Below are 20,296 nucleotides of genomic sequence, written 5' to 3' on the forward strand. Positions count from 1 at the left end.
AGAAACGTAAAATAAAAAACATGAGTAAATTACTATAGTAAAGTAGATACCAAAAGGAAAGTTAAAATTTAAACATACAAATGACTAGTTTTTAATTGGAAAAATTTGAAACAGCTACTACATTAAAACATCCACAAGGTAAAATATTTTGGAATAAATAATCAATTTGAAGAATATAATAGAATAGTTACCTTAAAGAGAAAATGTGTCTTGCCTGTGTGCGTGAAGTCACTTCAGACGTATCCGACTGTGCAACCATATGGACCATAGCCCCCTAGGCTCCTCTGTCCATGGGATTCTCCAGTTAAGAATACTCAAGTGGGTTGCCATGCCTTCCTCCAGGGGATCTTCCTGATCCAGGGGTCGAACCCGCGTTTATGTCTCCTGCATTGGCAGGTAGGTTCTGTACCACTAGCACTGCCTGGGAAGCCCCCAGAATATGTCTTGGTCAATATATTTAGTTAAGACTTCTTGCAGTAACCATACTGGGAAACACTTATCGTCACTTTTTTTTTTTTTTTTTTTGATAGGAGGAATAAGAGAAATCTTATACTTTTGTCTAGAGAAACAACCTAAAACCATGAGAAGGTCATGGGAAGGTAATGATAGACAGAAGAACAAAGATCACACGGTCTACATACTTCATTTTTGAATGACTAAATCTAATGAAAAGCAAGAACTTGGAGATTCTAGATGATTGGGTGCCGGCCCATTTCCTCTTCAGGCTCAAACATGAGATGCTGCATGTTACCACTGTTGTTTTCTATACGGCTTGTGTAATCTCCAGAGTTCTAAATACAGTTTCTATCAAGTACAGCTTCTAAGTACAAATACATTTTCTTCCCCTGCATTGCCTAGCGTTACTCCATGGCTGTGTGTCCTTTCTATGGCAGGTGCGCTTTGGAAGATGGCTGATAGAAGGGAGTCCTTACGTGGTTCTCTTTGACATTGGCTATTCGGCTTGGAACCTGGACAAGTGGAAAGGAGACCTCTGGGAAGCATGCAACGTTGGCATTCCTTATCACGACCAGGAAGCCAATGATATGCTGATCTTTGGGTCATTAACTGCCTGGTTCTTGAAAGAGGTACTGTTTACTGTAGAGCCCCACAATAGACAAGAAGCACATTGCTGTAGCCAGTAATGATCCTCTGGTTTTCAAGCTAGTTTTGAGATGGTACCATTATTAATTGTTTTATTGACATATCAAAGGAATCTGAGAAAATGCCTTCTTGTAACTCAATGGGGATTCTCCAGGCAAGAATACTGGAATGGGTTGCCATGCCTTGCTCCAGGGGATCTTCCCAACCCAGGGATCGAACCCAGGTCTCACACACTGCAGGCAGATTCTTTACCGTCTGAGCCACCAGGGAAGCCCTGTGACTGAATACCAGTCTTTGAAACATGGTGATAATCATGCTTATTAATATTCACCGTATGTCAGGTTTAACTAGAACAATGTGGGTAAAACACCCAATTATATTTCCTGCTACATAGGTAATATCCAGTATATATGCAAGAAAAATACTCTACATCATGGACTAAGTACATGCGTTCCAGCATCAGGGGAGTAGAAAATGGCTTGAAATATTTGGTTTTGTTCATGCATGAGTGCTTGTGTGACTGCAGTGGCTCTTATATCTTTCAATCATTTACTAAAGGGTGAAGTGATCTCAGCAGTTGCTAAGAAGTCCACAGCAATGAAATATTGTGTAGAAGTAAAACAACAATAAAAGCCTTGGAAATCAGTCTTTGTTAAATGAGCCAAGTCTGTACTCAATTCCTGAAAGGATGGCAGTAGGATTTCTTCACATTCCTTGCATTACCTCAAGATGATTATGCTTTGCTTAAAAATCAAAAAATTAAGAGTATCTCTGGCAAAGTGGGACTACGTTCTAAGAATAAATCACAGAGCTGTATATTGGCTGTGTGTCCGCTTTACCAGTATAACTTCTTTCTGACGAAGCCAGCAACCATAAAGGGCGTGTAGGTTATTACAAGATATAAAATACAGTTTGTGAATCTTTACTGCTTATCTAGTTTATATATAGTACTGTGTATCTCTTAATCCCATACTCCTAATTTATCCCTACCCACCACTGTTTACCTTTTGGTAACTCTAAGTTTGTTTCTATGTGAGTGTGTTTCCATTTTGTAAACAAATTCATTTGTGAATTATTTAAATTTCCCTTAGAAATGATACCTCTGTCTGATATACTTCACTTAGTATGATCATCTCTACTGCATCTATGTTGTTGCAAATGACAGTATTTCATTCTTTTTATGACTGAGTAATATTCCATTGTATATATATGCCATGTCTTTATCCATTCATTGGCTGATGGACATTTAGGTTGCGTCCAGGTCTTGGGTATTGTAAATAGTGCTGCTATGAACACTGGGGTGTGTGTATCCTTCCAAACTAGAGTTTTCATCTTTACCAGACATATGCCCAGGAGTGGGATTGCTGGAGTGTATGATACCTCTATTTGTAGTAAAACAAAGTAACTTTAAGGCTAAGAAATCGGTGCCTTGCCTAGTGTTAGAGTTAGACCTGGAATTAGATCTGGGTCCTCAGTGTGTTACTAAATTTCTATTTGACTCTAAGCAAATCTCTTTTTCCCCCAGTCCCATATTCTTAAAATAATAATATACAAATGCTGCTACTGCTAAGTCGCTTCAGTCGTGGCCAACTCTGTGCGACCCTGTAGACGGCAGCCCACCAGGCTCCCCCGTCCCTGGGATTCTCCAGGCAAGAATACTGGAGTGGGTTGCCATTTCCTTCTCCAATGCATGAAAGTGAATACAAATACAAATAAGATATATTAAAAATAATATTAATAATATAAAATAATGATGTATATAATAATAATATATCAGCTAAAATGTTTTTGGCTCTAAGTAGCAGAAAATCCAAGTAAGACTGACTTAAAACATGAAGTCATTACTTTTAATTTAAAAAAGAAGATTGTAAGTGGCTTGTCCCAATTGATTCAGCTGTTCAGTGAAACTTCTAAAATTTTGTTGCTATTAATCATTCATTCAATGAATATTCATTGACCACCTACTGCACATTTATTCTAGGAGTCCCCTCTGTGAATGCAAAAATAAATCTGATCCATATTGAAAAAGAGGATTAAGCCATAAACATATATGGGCTTTATGAACAGGAAGCTAAATTCTAGAAAACCCTTATAGTTGCTAAATCTGCATGGTTTATATTCAGATTCCTTTTAATTGTACTAAAATTTACAAGCATAGCAACTTTCCTTTTTCTGTGGACTATGAGTAAGATCAAACTTCATCCTGAACTTTTCTACAAGCTTCTTGTCTGACCTAGGTGACGGACCATGCTGACGGGAGACACGTCATTGTCCAGTTCCATGAATGGCAAGCCGGGATTGGACTGATCCTTTCTCGAGCTCGGAAACTGCCCATTGCTACAGTCTTTACCACCCACGCCACCCTGCTTGGGCGGTATCTCTGTGCAGCTAACATCGATTTCTACAACCACCTTGATAAGGTAATTAGCTCTACCACCCTCGCCACCTTTCTTTCCGACTCTTGAAGCTGAAGGATGGGAAGTATTGATCTTCACCTTTCATCTGTCATCCAGATGGCAGAAATGCCCTTTTGACCAATCAATATTCATGACACAGCTTCCCCTGAGCGGACTGAGAGCTCATAAAATTTAACTTTGTTCAGAGTGCAGCTGAGTGTAGCGGGGACAGGCCAGACGTCTGTCCACTTTGAAGTTACAGACCCAAGATCCAAAGGGGCCTGGAAGACGTCAGCCCCTGCGGCCCTGAGGTTGGGCTGCTTGGGAAATGCTGTGAGGACCCCAGGATCCTCACACAGCTCTGAGCGGCAGGTACCCCACAGGGATGCTAGACACCCGCTTGTACTATGAGCCTCACTTCCTCCATCCTCCAGATGAACGAAGGTCAGATTTCTGCTGTAACTCTGCAGTGAGTTATAGGTGGAGTTTTGTAAGGGGTCCAGTTAAGACAGAGTTACCAAAAACAGGAATGTAGATCCCTGGTGATCAAACAGTTGGGTTTGCTTATCTTAGAAGACTGCCCTATTCTATGACCTAAAGTCATTCAGTTTTGACTTCTTTCTTCTGGTTTTCATTAGTTCAGATTAATGTAACTATGTTTTTCATATTCTGTCAGTAGTAGTGGTCAAGCGACCAATATAACATTGTAAAGCAATTATCTGCCAATTAAAATCAAATAAATTTCAAAAAATAAGGAAGGAAAGAATGTAAAAAAGTTAAAATTAAAAAATCATGGTTAAGCACTTGAGTAACACACAGTCAGGAGTTTTGCAGACTTGGTGTCTATATTGTCAGTCAAGTCAATTTAGCATTTTAGAGTTTTGTCTCACTATCCGGAACATTAGGAAGTTGAAAAATTGACTCCCCTCCCGTTTAAAAAAATTCTAGGAGTCTATGCAATAGACTGCATACTTTTCTGAGTGTATTTTTGTGCCTATTTGTAATACATGATTAATACTACTCTGATAATGAGAACAGAAAGTTATGCCACCATCTCAGAGGGATTTTGAGTGCAGGAAAGCTCTTTTGGACAAAACTTAACATTTGCAAAACAGTGAATGGTCCTAAGGAGAGTTTGCCTATAAAAAGGTCAACTGAACCTGAAGGTCAAATTGTAAACATAAGATGTATATTCAAAATAAAGTCACCAAGGAATTCAGAAAGGTCAAGAGGTCAGGGAGATTTCCTAATAGTAGACTAATAAGGGCAAACCAGTGATCTGTGATAAGCTCAACCACCGTGCTTCCTGGAGAAGAGCAGGCTCTGATGTTTGTGAAAGAGAAAATACTACAGAGGCATAGCGAATATTTCAAGCACATCAAATATTTCACTTCAAAATACTTAGGAGCATCAGTTCAGTTCAGTTCAGTTCAGTCGCTCAATCGTGTCCGACTCTTTCAACACCATGAATCACAGCACGCCAGTATACAGCAATTAATAAAAACAACTAATAATATTCATCAGGTTTTATTAGTTGTTTTTAAGGAATAAAATCATAATATATAGTTATATATCAATATTATAACTTTATCCTTTCAATAAAAAGTCAGTGTTCATATCACACTGCCTTCAAATATGATTGCATGTCTCCCCAGCTTAAAGTAAAAAGCACTCTTTGTAAGCATAAGTAGCTTTTTGTTTCAGTGATGGGTTTAATAAAAATTTGTCACTTCTTTTCTGTGGTCATAAAATTCCACATAGCTGTAAGGAAAAACAGTGCGAGAAATATGTGATTTTGCTTTGCTTATGTAGAAGAATTGGTGCAAGCAAATGCCTATGTGTGTGTGTTTGTTTTGTTTTCACAGTTTAACATAGACAAAGAGGCTGGGGAAAGGCAGATTTATCACCGGTATTGCATGGAGCGCGCTTCCGTCCATTGTGCTCATGTTTTCACCACAGTTTCTGAAATTACAGCAATTGAGGCAGAACACATGCTGAAGAGAAAACCTGGTGATTATTATCCCTGAGTTTGTCACCAATCTGTGATAGTTTTGAACAAAAATGCATAAAATAAGAGGAAAACTGCACTATCACTACTCAAATCTTTATACATATTTGAATTCTCATTTTCAGTAGCTTTGTTGAACACTAAGCTATATCTGGAACATCATAGTATACAATCTGTGCTTGTTGAATAGTCTATGTTTATTTTTATTTTTTTTTAATTTTTATTTTTTTAATTTTAAAATCTTTAATTCTTACATGCATTCCCAAACATGAACCCCCCTCCCACCTCCCTCCCCATAACATACTCTAATTCTGAGCTGGGTTGTCATGATGACTTCCTGAGTTTAAGCAAGCTGAGTTGACTTTTCTATTTTAAGAAAATGAATGTCAGGAAAATATCAGAAACGTGTGTGAGACTTCACCAGTCCTACATCTTAGAACATTGCCTCATTGGTCCTGTTTAGTAGAAACCTGTTGTTTTACTTCTCCCAAGATTTTCTTGCAAGTTTTTCTGGGAACTAGCCCCAGACCCATCCCAAGGTTGCAATGCCAAGAGGTATGTTCATAAAACATGACCCTGTCACCTGGCCACAGCTGGTTGGTCCAGAGGTGGATACCTGGTATAAGTTGGCTCAATCAGAATGGTTTCATAATGAGTCTAAACAGATGAGTTTGTTTGAATAGTCTTGTATAATAGAAGCTTGCAAGCTGTTGGTAGTGTTCACTTCCTATGTTGCATGAGATGCAAAGAAAGATAAGCTACAGTGAAGTAAATTAAGAAGCAGAAACAGACTGAGAGAACTCTAGATTCTCCACAGTGATTTAGACCATGGTTTAAATTAATTCCTGAGGCCCAGCTACATCTTTGCCATCAGACACTCCTGCATCCTATTAATAATTCCTCCTTGTAATAGTTAAATCAGTGTTAGTAGATTTCGCTTGTGCTGTGCTTGGTCACTCAGTCATGTCTGACTCTTTGCGACCCCATGGACTGTAGCCCGCCAGGCTCCTCTGTCCATGTGGATTCTCCAAGCAAGAATACTGGAGTGGGTTGACATGCCCTCTTCCAGGGGATCTTCCCAACCCAGGAATCAAATCAGGGTCTCCTGCATTGCAGGCAGTTTCTTTACCAGCTGAGCTACCAGGGAAGTCCAGGTTTCTCTCGCAACAAAACAGTCCTAATTAATACATTTTCCTTGCTTAATTCCGGTGGTCTTATCTCTAGTTAATTAATCTTTCTTTCGTATACCAGTTTAACATCTAGAGAAAGCATTAAAAAGTTCTACATAATTACAAAGGAAGCAAGTAATCTGAATAGTGGCACCTGAAGATCCTGTGCTGGTCTTTATTCTTTCCAAAGGTTCTCTTGAATCCACTTTGCTTCTCACACTCGTGTCTCTTGCAGGAGTTTGCTTCAATATGCTCACTTGTTTCTTGGATCTTACTTTTTTTTTTTCCTGTCATCAGGATCATTTTCTGTGCTTACAAAAATGCTTTGTTTTTTCCTATTCTGAAATAAAAATTTCTCTGAAGACCACTACCCTCTTAGATGTCTACATAATCTCATCTTTCCTCCTGCTATCAAGTATTTTACAAAAATAATCCAGTTTTTCCACTTAGAGCCTCTTCAACTTTAACTTCCAACTTCCAACACTTGATCTAAAATTGCTTTTTCAAAAATCACCAGGTTCACAATTCTGTAATTTTTTTGTTCCTTGACATTCTTTGGCAATTAAAGGTGGCAGATACCTCTGTCATTCCTTATTTGCATGACATTGCACATTCTGAGGTTTCTCAAATATTCTTTTCTAGTGTTTCAACAGTTTCTCTACTAACTTCTGTCTGTTGTTTTTGCTGCTTCTAAATACAATAACCCATGAATTCAACTCAGTAGGTGATTTCCATCATGTATTCTGAGCAGTCTTTATCTTTCTTGGCATAGACCAATATTCTGAAAAACCAAAAACATCTCCCTACCCAAGCAACAAAATCTTCTAGGCAGAAAGAATCAGTTATGTGTTGGAATAAAGGACTACTTTTCCAATATTCCTTATGGACAGAACACTCTTCACACATTTGACTAAAATAAAATGACAAGAGGTAGTTTAACATGGATGGACTTGGAGGCTGTCATATGGAGTGAAGTAAGTCAGAAAGAGAAAAACAAATACCATATATTAATGCACGTATGTGGAGTCTAAACAAATTGGTATAGATAATTTTATTTAAGAAAGAGAAATAGAGACACAGACATAGAGAACAAACATATGGATACCAAGAGGGAAAGGAGAGGATGGGAACTGAGGCATTGGGATTGACATATTTATTCTACTGTGTATAAAACAGATGGACTTCCCAGGTAGTCCTAGTGGTAAAGAACCCACTGGCCAGTGCAGGAAACATTAGAGACCTGGGTTTGATCCCTGGGTCAGGAAGATGCCCTGGAGGAGGACATGGCAAACCACTCCAGTATTCTTGCCTGGAGAATCCCATGGACAGCGAGCCTGATGGGCTACTGTTCACTGGATAGCAAAGAGCTGGACATGACTGAAGTGATTTAGCACACATGCACGTATACAATAGATAACCAATGAGAACCTACATGAATTCTACTCAGTGCTATGTGGTGATCTAAATGGGAAAGAAATCCAAAAAACAGGGGAGATATATATATATATATATATATATATATATAGCTGATTCACCTTGCCATACAGTAGAAACTAACACAACACTGTAAAGCCACTTTACGCCAATAAAAATTAAAACAAAAAAGGAGTTCGTTTAGCACACAGCATAGTTAAGGGTAAAACAGGTGGAGACAGACAGCATGGCCTTTACCCATGTGTTCTGGAACAGATTCTGGAACAACTCTGTGTCTCAGTTTCTGCCTATGAAATATCACTTTGCTCCACTGGTTGTTGCAGGGATTAAATGAGTTACATTACAAGGCATTTAGAGCAGTATCTAATGCATAGTAAGTGATTGGTAACTGAAAACTCTTAACAATGACTATTTTTGCTATTGGTCTATTACATAATACCCATTACTCAATGCTATTTCAGTCAGATCCTCCTGATTTTCTATGTCAGGGATTCATTATGGATTTTTATAAACTTCCACTTCTATAATAGTCAGAAACTAGAAATGTTAATAGACACCTAACTTGTTGTTGTTGTTGTTCAGTTGCTAAGTCGTGTCCAACTCTTTGTGACCCCATGGACTGCAGCACTTTAGGCTTCCCCGTCCATTACCAGCTCCCGAAGCTTGCACAAACTCATGTGCATCGAGTCGGTGATGCCATTCAACCATCTCATCCTCTGCCTCCTCCTTCTCTTCCTGTCTTCAATCTTTCCCAGCATCAGGGTCTTTTCTAATGAGTGGGCTCTTCGCATCTGGTGGCCAAAGTATTGGAGCTTCAGCTTCAGCACCTGTCCTTCCCATTAATATTCAGGGCTGATTTCCTTTAGGAGTGATTGGTTTGGTTTCCTTGCTACCCAAGGGACTCTCAAGAGTCTTCTCTAGCAAAATACTGTTGTTTTGGCAGTGCTGCCCTCTCTCAAAAGAGATTTTTCATGAGGATTTTACTTTGCTTTTCCAGATGTAGTTACTCCAAATGGCTTGAACGTTAAGAAATTTTCAGCTGTACATGAGTTTCAAAATCTCCATGCTATGTACAAGGCCAGGATCCAAGAGTTTGTTCGAGGTCATTTCTATGGGTATGTTTTTCTATATTAAGAAAAAATTACCCTGTGATGTTAGGGATCTGGGGTATAGAGAAAACAGGGTTGTTAAAGTAAATATTTATCTTTCCCAGTCCCCTTTGTACTTTAACAGAACTCATGTGTACATTTTGTTGCTGTTGCTTTCTTTCATTGGAAACTGTTTTGTTTTGTTTTAGTCATCTGGACTTTGATCTTGAAAAAACGTTGTTCCTCTTCATTGCTGGGAGGTATGAGTTTTCAAACAAAGGAGCTGACATCTTCTTAGAATCCTTATCCAGGTTAAACTTCCTGCTGAGGGTAAGAATGCTCTAGAACATGAAACTGCTTTCGTAGAGAACTTTGTTCTGTGGAAAGTAAAGAACTTCCTGGCTTTTTAAAAAATATATGATTTTGAAGACTTAAAATGGTAGCTTTATTTTAAAAATGCTTTTGGTCTTTCAATTATCATATTTAAAATGATAAATATGATTGCCACACTCTTTGCTCATATATTTGTCTAGGATGTCAGGTATTTTTTAAAGACAGCTACAAACTTATCATGTTATATTGGGTATAGCCAATATAATAGTATGGTGTTTTTCTTTTAAAGAATCATAGAAGCAAAATTTTATTGGAAATGCACCCCAAAGGACATTTTATGTTAATTTAAAATTTTTTCAAAATTCTACTGATATATAGTTGATTTACAATGCAGTGTTAGTTTCAGGGGTATGGCAAAGTGATACAGTTACACGTGCTCTGTTGCTTCCGTCGTGTCCAACTCTTTGAGACCCTATGGACTGTAGCTCACCAGGCTCCTCTGTCCATGGGATTCTCCAGGCAAGAACACTGGAGTGGGTTGCCATGCCCTTCTCTAGGGGATCTTCCTGATCCAGGGATCATCCCAGGACTCTTGTGTCTCCTGCATTGCCAGGCGGGTTCTTTACACTGGTGCTACCTGGGAAGCCCTGATTCAGTTATACATATATATAAATGTATATGTTCATTTTTTACATTCTCTTCCTTTATATGTTATATATGTGCCATGTTTTAAGCTGACCACATAGCATCCTCTTCCCATCTATCCCCCAAGAGTTTGTAAACAATTGAAAGATACAGAGAAATCAAGCAAACAGAGAGTAAAGAGAACAAAACTTTGCCTTTTTAAAAGTCGATAGATTTAATGCACTGTGGTGACCTGAATGGGAAGGAAGTCTAAAAGAGAGAAGATATTTGTATATGTATGGCTAATTCACTTTGCTATACAGTAGAAACTAACACAACATTGTAAAGCAACTGCTGCTGCTAAGTCACTTCAGTTGTTTCCAACTCTGTGTGACTCCATAGACGGCAGCCCACCAGGCTCCCCCATCCCTGGGATTCTCCAGGCAAGAATACTGGAGTGGGTTTATAAAACAATTGTACTCCAATAAAAATTAATTTTTAAAAATACTATAATGGGAGATATGGCTTGGTTGCATGGCATTAATGGGCTTCCTAATATTGGGCCTTGGTATTAAATTTTGTGGTATTAGACATCTGGTCACAGACAGCCCTGGCCATTTCCATCCCCTCCAACCAGAAGCCTTCAGAAAAACATGTGCGACATGACTGACAGCCAAGCAGTTGCCCTCGTAGAATGGGGCAGACACACACAAACTCTGTTCCTCTCCCAACTCACTAGCCATGCCTCTACTCTGAGATCTGAAAGCCTCCAGCCATGAAACTAAGAGAGGTCCCACCACACAGAAACATGGAGGAGTTTCCCACTCCCAAATACGGAATGATTGTTTGCTCAATAGGTTAGATTTGCTCAGAATCTTAAAATAGGTTGTGAACTGTTGTTGTGTGAGCATGTTCAGTCATGTCTGACTCTTTGTGACCCCATGGACTGTAGCCCACCAGGCTCCTTTGTCCATAGGATTTCCCAGGCCAGAATACTGGAGTGGGTTACTCTTTCCTTCTCCAAAGGATCTTCCCGACCCAGGGATCAAACTCATGTCTCTTGTGTTTCTTGCATTGGCAGGTGTATTCTTGTAATAGGTTCTGAACTAATCCAGCAATAAAACCTGTGCCAACGGAAGGACTGCATCATAGATACTGATGAAAATTATTGGCTTATATTCTTGTCCCATCATACAAAAATATAGAATACATAAGGAAAATAGAAGAGGTCAGTGTGGAAGTCTAATTTTATTGAGATGCTGAGGCAATCTAAAATTTCCTGAGCTCTGTATAACTTTCCCATTCAGTTTTTATTTCTTGGATGTAGATTTATCACTGTCTTAGCCCAGATATTCCTGGGTGGTTCAGAGAGTAAAGAATCTGCCTGAAACGCAGGAGAGACAGGAGTTGCAGGTTTGATCCCTGGGTCAGGAAGATCCCCTGGAGAAGGAACTGGCAATCCACTCCAGTATTCTTGCCTGGGAAATCCCATGAACAGAGGAACCTAGCAGTCTACAGTCCAAAAGGTGGCAAAGAACCAAACATGACTGAGAGGCTAAGCACATACACTGTACCAAGTATTTTAAGAGATTACTAAAATCACATTAGTAAACATCCATGCTTATAAAATAGGGTTGAAGACCAGAAAGATTATTCAAGAATAAACTGGAATAATCTTATTTCACAGTACTTTCTGATATGTATCTATTTAACAAGCTTTATAGATGGACTCACAGCTATATAAAAATGTCATGTCCAGAGACATTATTAATTTATCCATACATTTATTAAATATTTGCTTTATTTTTAGATGTGAAGAAAAAGTGAATTTCTCTTATTCTAGACATCAAAGATAATTACAATCCTTGGAGAAATCAAAATAAGACATTTTCTTTCCATATAGTACATTTAGTCTTTAATAAAAGCACACTGCCTACTCCTGGGGTGTTTCCTGTTTTATGGCTCCTGTAGATGTTTTAAATAGAATATAAGGTCCCAGAGGGCAGAGGCCACAGATTAGATGATAGTGCCCCACATTCAAGAGTCAGTCATTTCAGAATATAAAAGCATTCATCAGTTCACAGTTTTAAGTAAGTTTACGCTTTCATTCCCACAGCTCTTTGGCATGTCATTTCTTTCTGAGAAACTTCAGGTCAATAATATTTTGGAATAGGAAAAGTAAACAGATTGTAGAGTCAAAAAACACCAGTTAAAAAAAACAAAACAAAACATTAGTTTGACTCCCAGGTTTGCCAGTAACCTGTGATAGGAGCTCAGAAGAAGAATCAAAACTCTTGTGCCTCTCTTTTGAAATAAATGACGAGAGTGAGAGTTAGGCTTGGGTTAACTTATGTGTTTAAAGCACCCAACACAGTAACTGCTACATCAAAAGTTCTGAGTACCCATTCTGGTTCCTTTATGGTTGAAAATAACAAAATGCAACATCATGAGAATCAAGACATTTAATGGAAAAATGGTAATAACCTGCTTGTGCAAATCCATGTAAATTAGCTATAAGACGTAGAGTAAACCAAAACGAAATCCTCATTAACTTTCCAATCTGGAATTTTAACATTTGTGTTATCTTTTATGTTATTTCTTAACTACAGAAAACCACAGTGATATCAGTAGCAATTGCTATATGTTTTAGATGATGGATGTGATGAAATTATTCTGTGTGGATTTTTAATTGTTAATTGTCAGATCTTAGTTGAACATCATATTTAAATTTTCTGAAGAAGCTTTAAGACAGTGATGTATAATTTCTTTGTCAGTCATAAATAAGTATTCTTATTCTCTCAAGATGTTTCAAAGCACTATTTGTCACAGTTTAAGGTCCAGCTGTCACATGGTTTATTTTATCTTTGATAGTTGACTCTGTTGTGTTTTCTAACCCCTCATTAGATGCATAAAAGTGACGTCACCGTGGTGGTGTTTTTCATTATGCCTGCCAAGACAAATAATTTCAATGTGGAAACCCTGAAAGGCCAGGCAGTGCGCAAACAGCTATGGTAACCTCACATCTTGTAAATATTCTCAAGCAATAGGTGTAAAGGGATTTTTCTAAGTGCATGATTTATGATCTATTTCCTTGAACTATTTTTTCCCCTTAAGATTATAATAGCTTACATACTACTCAGTTCTCTTCTCATTGGGCTCCTTTGTTAAATTTTGTCATGTCTATAAAACTGTGTTCGTATAAAAATGTTGGAACGAGCTACTGTGGAAGGATCAGGCCTTTGTAGAAATCTTTAAAGATGGGTCAGATTTTTAAAAAATTTATTATGGAAATGTTAAAACATAGGCCAAAATAATGAAATTAGTTATCGTGCTTCCCCTCTCCCCCGTAGGCCAGACTCAACAATGATCAATGTTGACTTAAAAAATAGTTGCAACCTAAAAATTGAGAGTTATGTTTTATTTGCTGGGAATATTTAAAACTTTGAGCCCGTGAGACAGCATCTCAAGTAACCCTGAGAGAACTGCTCTGAGGAGGCCAGGAGAGGAGCCAGATTATATAGCAGTTTTGCAACAAAGGGCAGGTAGTCTGAACATCAAAAGATTATTGCTAATAAAAGAAAATCAGATATCTCCAGTTAAGGAACTTAGTGCTTTTCTTTGTATGGGAAGATGCAGGAGTCTGGACTCACTGAAAACGTTCCTTTGATAGAAACCTCACCTATTTGAGGCTAGTATCCAGTGTTTTTCACATTCTGAGCTCCCTTGGGACTCACAGTAGGTAGTGACTGCAGTCTGATAGCTGCTAGATGGCAGGTATTCTTCTCCTTCCTGAGTTTCCTTAGGGCTCACCATCTCACACTGGGGACTGCAAATTGCTGATGACTGTGACATCCTTGTTTACTGATATGGCAGGAAATATTCCATTTCTCATAAACAAATTCCTCATATTATACGGGTACCTACATACACTTCCTTTCCCTTCCCCCAACCTTCTCCTGATTATCATCAAGCCAAAGAAAGTTACACTCCCCACACTGGTCAGGGTGTTCAGTTACCTCAGCTCTAGAGGTGTTAACTCAGGCTAAACTGGCAAATAAGGAAAGAATAAGAGAGGTTATATAAAAGAGACCTGCAGTTTCAAAGAATGCATTGACAGAACACCATCATGGCAAAGAAAGACTTAAAAGGGTGACATTGTTTGAGTTGTGTATCTTTCTGTTCATACAGGGACACTGCACATTCTGTGAAGGAAAAGTTTGGAAAGAAACTGTATGATGCATTATTAAGGTAGGAGCTTGGAACACTACACCGCTCAAACATTCAGGGCTTTACTATTGAGACAAATATTTAGACACTATACTTATTTTGTTCCAAATATAAAAGAATTAATAGCCTTTGAAGATTCTTCAAGCCAGGCTTCAACAGTACCTGAACTGTGAACTTCCAGATGTTTAAGCTGGTTTTAGAAAAGGCACATGAACCAGAGATCAAATTGCCAACATCCGTTGGATCATAGAAAAAGCGAGAGAGTTTCAGAAAAACATCTCCTTTTGCTTTATTGACTACGCCAAAGCCTTTGACTGTGTGGATCACGACAAATTGTGAAAAATTCTTAGAGATGGGAAGAGCAGATCACCTTACCTGCCTCCTGAGACATCTGTATGCAGGTCAGGAAGCAACATTTAAAACTGGACGTGGAACAACAGACTGGTTCCAAATAGGGAAAGAAGTATGATAAGGCTGTATATCGTCATGCTGCTTATTTAACCTATATGCAGAGTACATCATGCAAAATGCCAGGCTGGATGAAGCACAAGCTGAAATCAAGATTGCCAGGAGAAATATCAATAACCTCAGATATGCAGATGACACCAGACTTATGGCAGAGAGCAAAGAAGAGCCAAGAGCCTCTTGATGAAACTGAAAGAGGAGAGTGAAAAAGTTGGCTTAAAACTCCACATTCAGAAAACTAGGATCATGGCATCCAGTCCCATCACTTCATGGCAAATAGATGGGGAAACAGTGGAAACAGTGTCAGACTTTATTTTTGGGGGCTCCAAAATCACTGCAGATGGTGACTGCAGCCATGACATTAAAAGATGCTTGCTCCTTGGAAGAAAAGTTATGACCAACCTAGACAGCATATTAAAAAGCAGAGACATTACTTCGCCAACAAAGGTTCGACTAGTCAAGGCTATGGCTTTTCCAGTAGTCGTGTATGGATGTGAGAGTTGGACTATAAAGAAAGCTGAGTGCAGAAGAATTGATGTTTTTGAACTGTGGTGCTGGAGAAGACTCTTGAGAGTCCCTTGGACTGCAAGGAGATCCAACTAGCCCATCCTAAAGGAGATCAGTCCTGGGTGTTCATTGGAAGGACTGATGCTAAAGCTGAAACTCCAATACTTTGGCCACCTGATGCGAAGAGCCGACTCATTTGAAAAGACTCTGATGCTGGGTAAGATTGAGGGCAGGTGGAGAAGGGGACGACAGAGGATGAGATGGTTGCATGACATCACTGATGCAATGGACATGAGTTTGAGTAGGCTCTGGGAGTTGGTGATAGACAGGGAGACCTGGCATGCTGCAGTCCATGGGGTTGCAGAGTCGGACACGACTGAACGACTGAACTGAACTGAAGATATGTTGCATCATATGAGCAGGCTTTGTTTAATCCCTCATCTGACAAATATTTGTGGACAGTTGTACAAATGAGAACATAGTTAAATACGTGGGTAAGTTATCTGTGTGTGAACTCAGTCACTCAGTCATGTCTGACTCTTTGCGACACTTTGGCCTGTAGCCCACCAGGCTCCTCTGTCCTGAAAACGGGATTTTTCAGGCAAGAATACTGGAGGAGGGTGCCATTTTCCCTTCTCAATCCAGGAATCAATCCCAAGTTTCCTGCATTGCAGACAGTTTCTTTACCTGCTAAGGCATCAAGGAAGCCCGCAGATAGGGTCTCCTTCAATGGAATTCTCATTGAGAGTTAATATGTCAGTTTGAAGCTGTGGAAGATTTCAAGTCAAAATATATATTGACATATTAACATATATTTATTAATGAACATAGTAGTTAATGTGAAGTAACATTTACTTAAATAATATACATTACCTAATGTATACTTAGTATACATTGAGAAGCTCACCACAATGAGAAGCCCATGAACTGCTATTAGAGTAGCCGCCACTCGTTGAAATGAAGAGAAAAACCCGCACAGCAACAAAGACCCAGCACAGCCAAAAATAAATATACAATTTTTTAAAATATCAACTTACAGATGGAAAAGTTATGGCCACTGTAGAACATAGTACTCACTTCCTATAATTGTTAAAGTACACAAAATATTATGAAAGTATCCTCCTGGTCATCAAGAGTTATGTTTTAAAAGTTAATTTCAATTTTCTTTTGTGCTAGCAAAGGTATTCTTTTATCAAACTTCTTTGCCCTTTGGAATTTGTCTGTGAGCTTCATCAGGAAACTATGTATGCTTTACATTTATTTTTAAATTGCTTGAAATGGTGTTGATGCATAGGAAGTAGTTGGTTAGTGCTAGCTGTTTTATTTTGATTTTTAAAACTATTTTCCCCACAGAGGAGAAATTCCTGACATGAACAATATTTTGGATCGAGATGATCGGACAATTATGAAAAGAGCTATCTTTTCAACTCAGGTAATAAAGGAAAAAATGCCCATTACTTCCCATAATTGTTAAAGTCTATGTAGATCAATATCTTAATTTTTGAAATGGGCTAATTTGGGAAATTTTTAAACCTGAAAGCTAGAAAAGTCATCCTTAGGTATTTACCTAAAGGACACCTTTGTGGGTTCTTTTTCACCAGTGGTTTTTCAAGGCTCCTATAAACAAATCTCAAGGAACTCGTCTTCATATCTACTTTAAAAATTCATTTGGAACCAATATGCCAATTGAAAAACTATGTATATTGCAATGACAAAAAAGAAGTGCCTAAAGTTTTCAAAAAAGCATAGACTTTGGAGGCAATCTAGAGAAAAGGTGAATGTTTCTCAGTCGAGTGGAATTGTTAAAAAGGTAATTGTGTTAGCCATGTACAGCAATGCACAGGGAGGCACTGAAGAACAGCCCCCTGGTGGGAACCAGCAGAGTAGCTCACCTGGAGTTCCATTCTTATTCCAAATACAGTTAGTCCCCTACATATGAATGAGCTGATGTTCTGAGATGAAGTTAGTCTAGGTACCCAGCTAATATAATTGGCTATATAGTACAGTACTGTAATAGGTTTATAGTACTTCTCACACAAATAACACATAAAAACAAACACAAAAAATAAACATTTTGAATCTCACAATACAGTACCTTGAAAAGTACAGTAGGGCAGTCCAACAACAGCTGGCCTTTGGGGGCTGGCATCAAATGAACAGGCAAGAAGAGTTAGTGACTGGAGGAGGTAGAAGATGCAGGAGATGGTGGAGCTGAAGGACCACCAGCAATAGGAGATGGAGGGCAAGCTGCAATTCCACACACATCTGATGCTGACGGAATGTGCTTTTGCATCTTTTTGAAAATTCCCAACTTGAAGGTTTGTATGTTGGGGACTTACTGTTAAGTCTCAGGAGGCTTCAAGAATTCTAGGCTTTCCATAGAGTGGCTGCTGGTGAACAAAAGCATCGGGTGTTCAGAGTATGGAAGGAAGTTCTTTAACCTGTTGTCTTCCTATGAAATACACAGACAACCCCTCATCCACTTAAGTGGCATCTCAGACCATAAAGGCATAAAGATTGGATGACATATTGCCGATGACCTATTGTTGAAATTAGTCACACTTAGTAATTCTTTTCCTGCACTGACATTTTCTTCCCTCTGCTCCTTCAGCGGCAGTCTTTGCCCCCAGTGACCACTCACAACATGATTGATGATTCCACCGATCCCATCCTCAGCACCATTAGACGTATTGGGCTCTTCAATAGCCGCACAGACAGAGTCAAGGTACAACTCGTCTACGCGGGACATTTCAAAATCATAGAGGACAGGTTTTTGAGAATTTATTAGAAGCATCCCTTGTTTGTTTTAACATCTACCGGAAATACTGTAAATGATACTTCTAAAGGAAAACTAATACTGTTTCCTGTCTTGAGCAATTAAAAAGTGACTATGTTGGTATCATTCTTAAAAATAATTGAAGACTATTTATGGCTTTGAGTTGTAATGCAGCTTTCATTTTCATTGTAAAATACTGTCAGCAAGCATCAGGAAATGGCCTTATGTTTAATGAAACACATATGGTCTAAAAACTGTTTAATGAATGAATCTCGGAGATAGCATAAATTGTCTTTATTTCTTCCTCATAAAGTTCAATTTAAGGGCATAGTATGAGAAGATTCAAGTTTCAGAGAATGTGGCTAATGATGGTTTTATATAATTTCCTACAGACTAATTTGTTCTTTTGACTCTTTGAGTTTCTCCAGTGATGAAGCACAGTGTTGAATAAATAAGACCTGGTTTCTGCTGCAATGGAGCTTAATCTCCATGACGTTTACTGAGGGTGTGTTATGTTCTAGGCATGGGGTTAGGTGTGGGAGACAAGGGTAAATGTGTTAACAGATCATAGCTTATTCCTACTCACTTCCATCCACCAGCACTCAAGATCAAGTTGTCACAAGAATTTACCAATCTTTTTGAAAGGAAGGTCCCAGTGTCCCTTTCTTTTGCCTTTAGCAGATGATATGAATTCTAAATTCCTTCACAGTCCCTTCATACTGGCCTCACATCTAGATTTTGACTCATTCTTACTTTTTTTTTCCTTCAGATTGTAAGAGTTTTTCTGGGACCTTATTTCCTCCCACATTCTTAGGAAATGCACCCTGTTTATCCTTTTCTATATTGTAGGCTTACTAGCTCTTTCCCTTGCTGTTTACAAATACTTCTGAAATTTTTCCACATGAAAAAACAAGATTTGCCTTAACTCTACCCCCTCTTGATGTTTTTAAATGTTTTTCTACTCTTCTCTGTAAAGTCTCTTGGGAAAACACAATCTATTCGTAAATGTATTTCTCATCCTGCACTCAATCATTGACATAGGCATCAGTGGATGTCACGGAGACAAGTTAAGGACCTACTGCAACAGTCCAGGTGAGAGATACCGAGGGCCACTACCAAAGGCCTTCTCAGAAGTTCTGGAGAGGATGGAACAATGGAAGAAATGGTTGCCTGAAGAAAAAGACCATATTTAAGTCACCAGTGGACACAGAGTGAGAAAGAGGCAGAAGGCAAGGCTTCAGTATGTAACCCACACTTTCTAGAACCTAAGGAAAAGCTTTAAAAGAAGTTGGTTTGGGGACTTCCCTAGTGGTCCAGTGGCTCAGAAACTGCATTCCCAATGCAGGGGGCCCAGGTTCATTCCCTGGTCAGGGAACTAGATCCCACGTGCCACAACTAAGAGTTCACATGCTGGAACTAAAGACCCAGTACAGGCAAATAAATATTAAAAAAAAATAAAATAAAAGAAGTTGGTTTGAGGGTCATATCTCAAATGAAGTTCAATTTTTCATAGATTGAGTTACATATGGGATATTCAAGTTAAGATGCTTAAGAGGTACTTAGAAAACATAGGCCTGGGGTTTATAAGGACAGTTGCGAGGGGAGCTATTGGCATGTGGGCAGTAGTGAAGGCCAAGGAATGATAACCTTGGCATATTGGAAGACTAGGTGGAATGAATGAAGTAAATATTGACCCAAGGAAACCTCAAGAGAGGATTAAAAGATGAAAGATTAGGGAAAGAAAGAGGAAAATATATAAGAAATCAAGGCAGGAGAAATTGTAATAATAGTAGAAAGAGCTCATAGTACTGCATTAGATGATCCATGCTGTTTATAAAATGTTCCATATTGTGTTAACCCTTTCATTTCAAACAATCTACACATAGACCCACATATATGTGTATATTGCCCTGTGCTATAGAATTATGGGTGATTTTTAGTTTTTCTTTTGTGTTTGTGAATTTCCAAATATTCAACACATAGCACACATATAAGAGCCAGGCTGCACATTTTCCCTTGGAAATGTAGGACTATTGCTGCCAAGACTGCACCACTCTTTACATTTTTTCAGCAGGATTCTGTCCACAGAGTACGTCAACACACACTTGTCATCATTCTCACGTAGTTTACTCCAGACTGCTCCTTCTCAGTTTTTTGTATCTTGGAAA

At 38.6% G+C, this 20,296-nt stretch overlaps 1 protein-coding gene across 1 annotated transcript in view; it reads left to right on the forward strand.

Moving 5' to 3' along the window:
* The window catches only part of GYS2 (glycogen synthase 2), a 57,404-nt gene that overhangs the window by 17,969 nt on the left and 19,139 nt on the right, over positions 1-20,296 (forward strand). The window contains exons 3-11 of the mRNA XM_052640734.1: positions 894-1,085; positions 3,339-3,521; positions 5,363-5,507; positions 9,106-9,223; positions 9,406-9,526; positions 13,058-13,164; positions 14,342-14,401; positions 16,706-16,784; positions 17,964-18,077. Of these exons, the coding sequence (XP_052496694.1) occupies positions 894-1,085; positions 3,339-3,521; positions 5,363-5,507; positions 9,106-9,223; positions 9,406-9,526; positions 13,058-13,164; positions 14,342-14,401; positions 16,706-16,784; positions 17,964-18,077 (1,119 nt within the window). The remainder of the gene's footprint in view (positions 1-893; positions 1,086-3,338; positions 3,522-5,362; positions 5,508-9,105; positions 9,224-9,405; positions 9,527-13,057; positions 13,165-14,341; positions 14,402-16,705; positions 16,785-17,963; positions 18,078-20,296) is intronic.

The sequence above is a fragment of the Budorcas taxicolor genome, chromosome 5 (assembly GCF_023091745.1).
Source record: "Budorcas taxicolor isolate Tak-1 chromosome 5, Takin1.1, whole genome shotgun sequence".
In the NCBI taxonomy this organism is placed as follows: Eukaryota; Metazoa; Chordata; class Mammalia; order Artiodactyla; family Bovidae; genus Budorcas; species Budorcas taxicolor.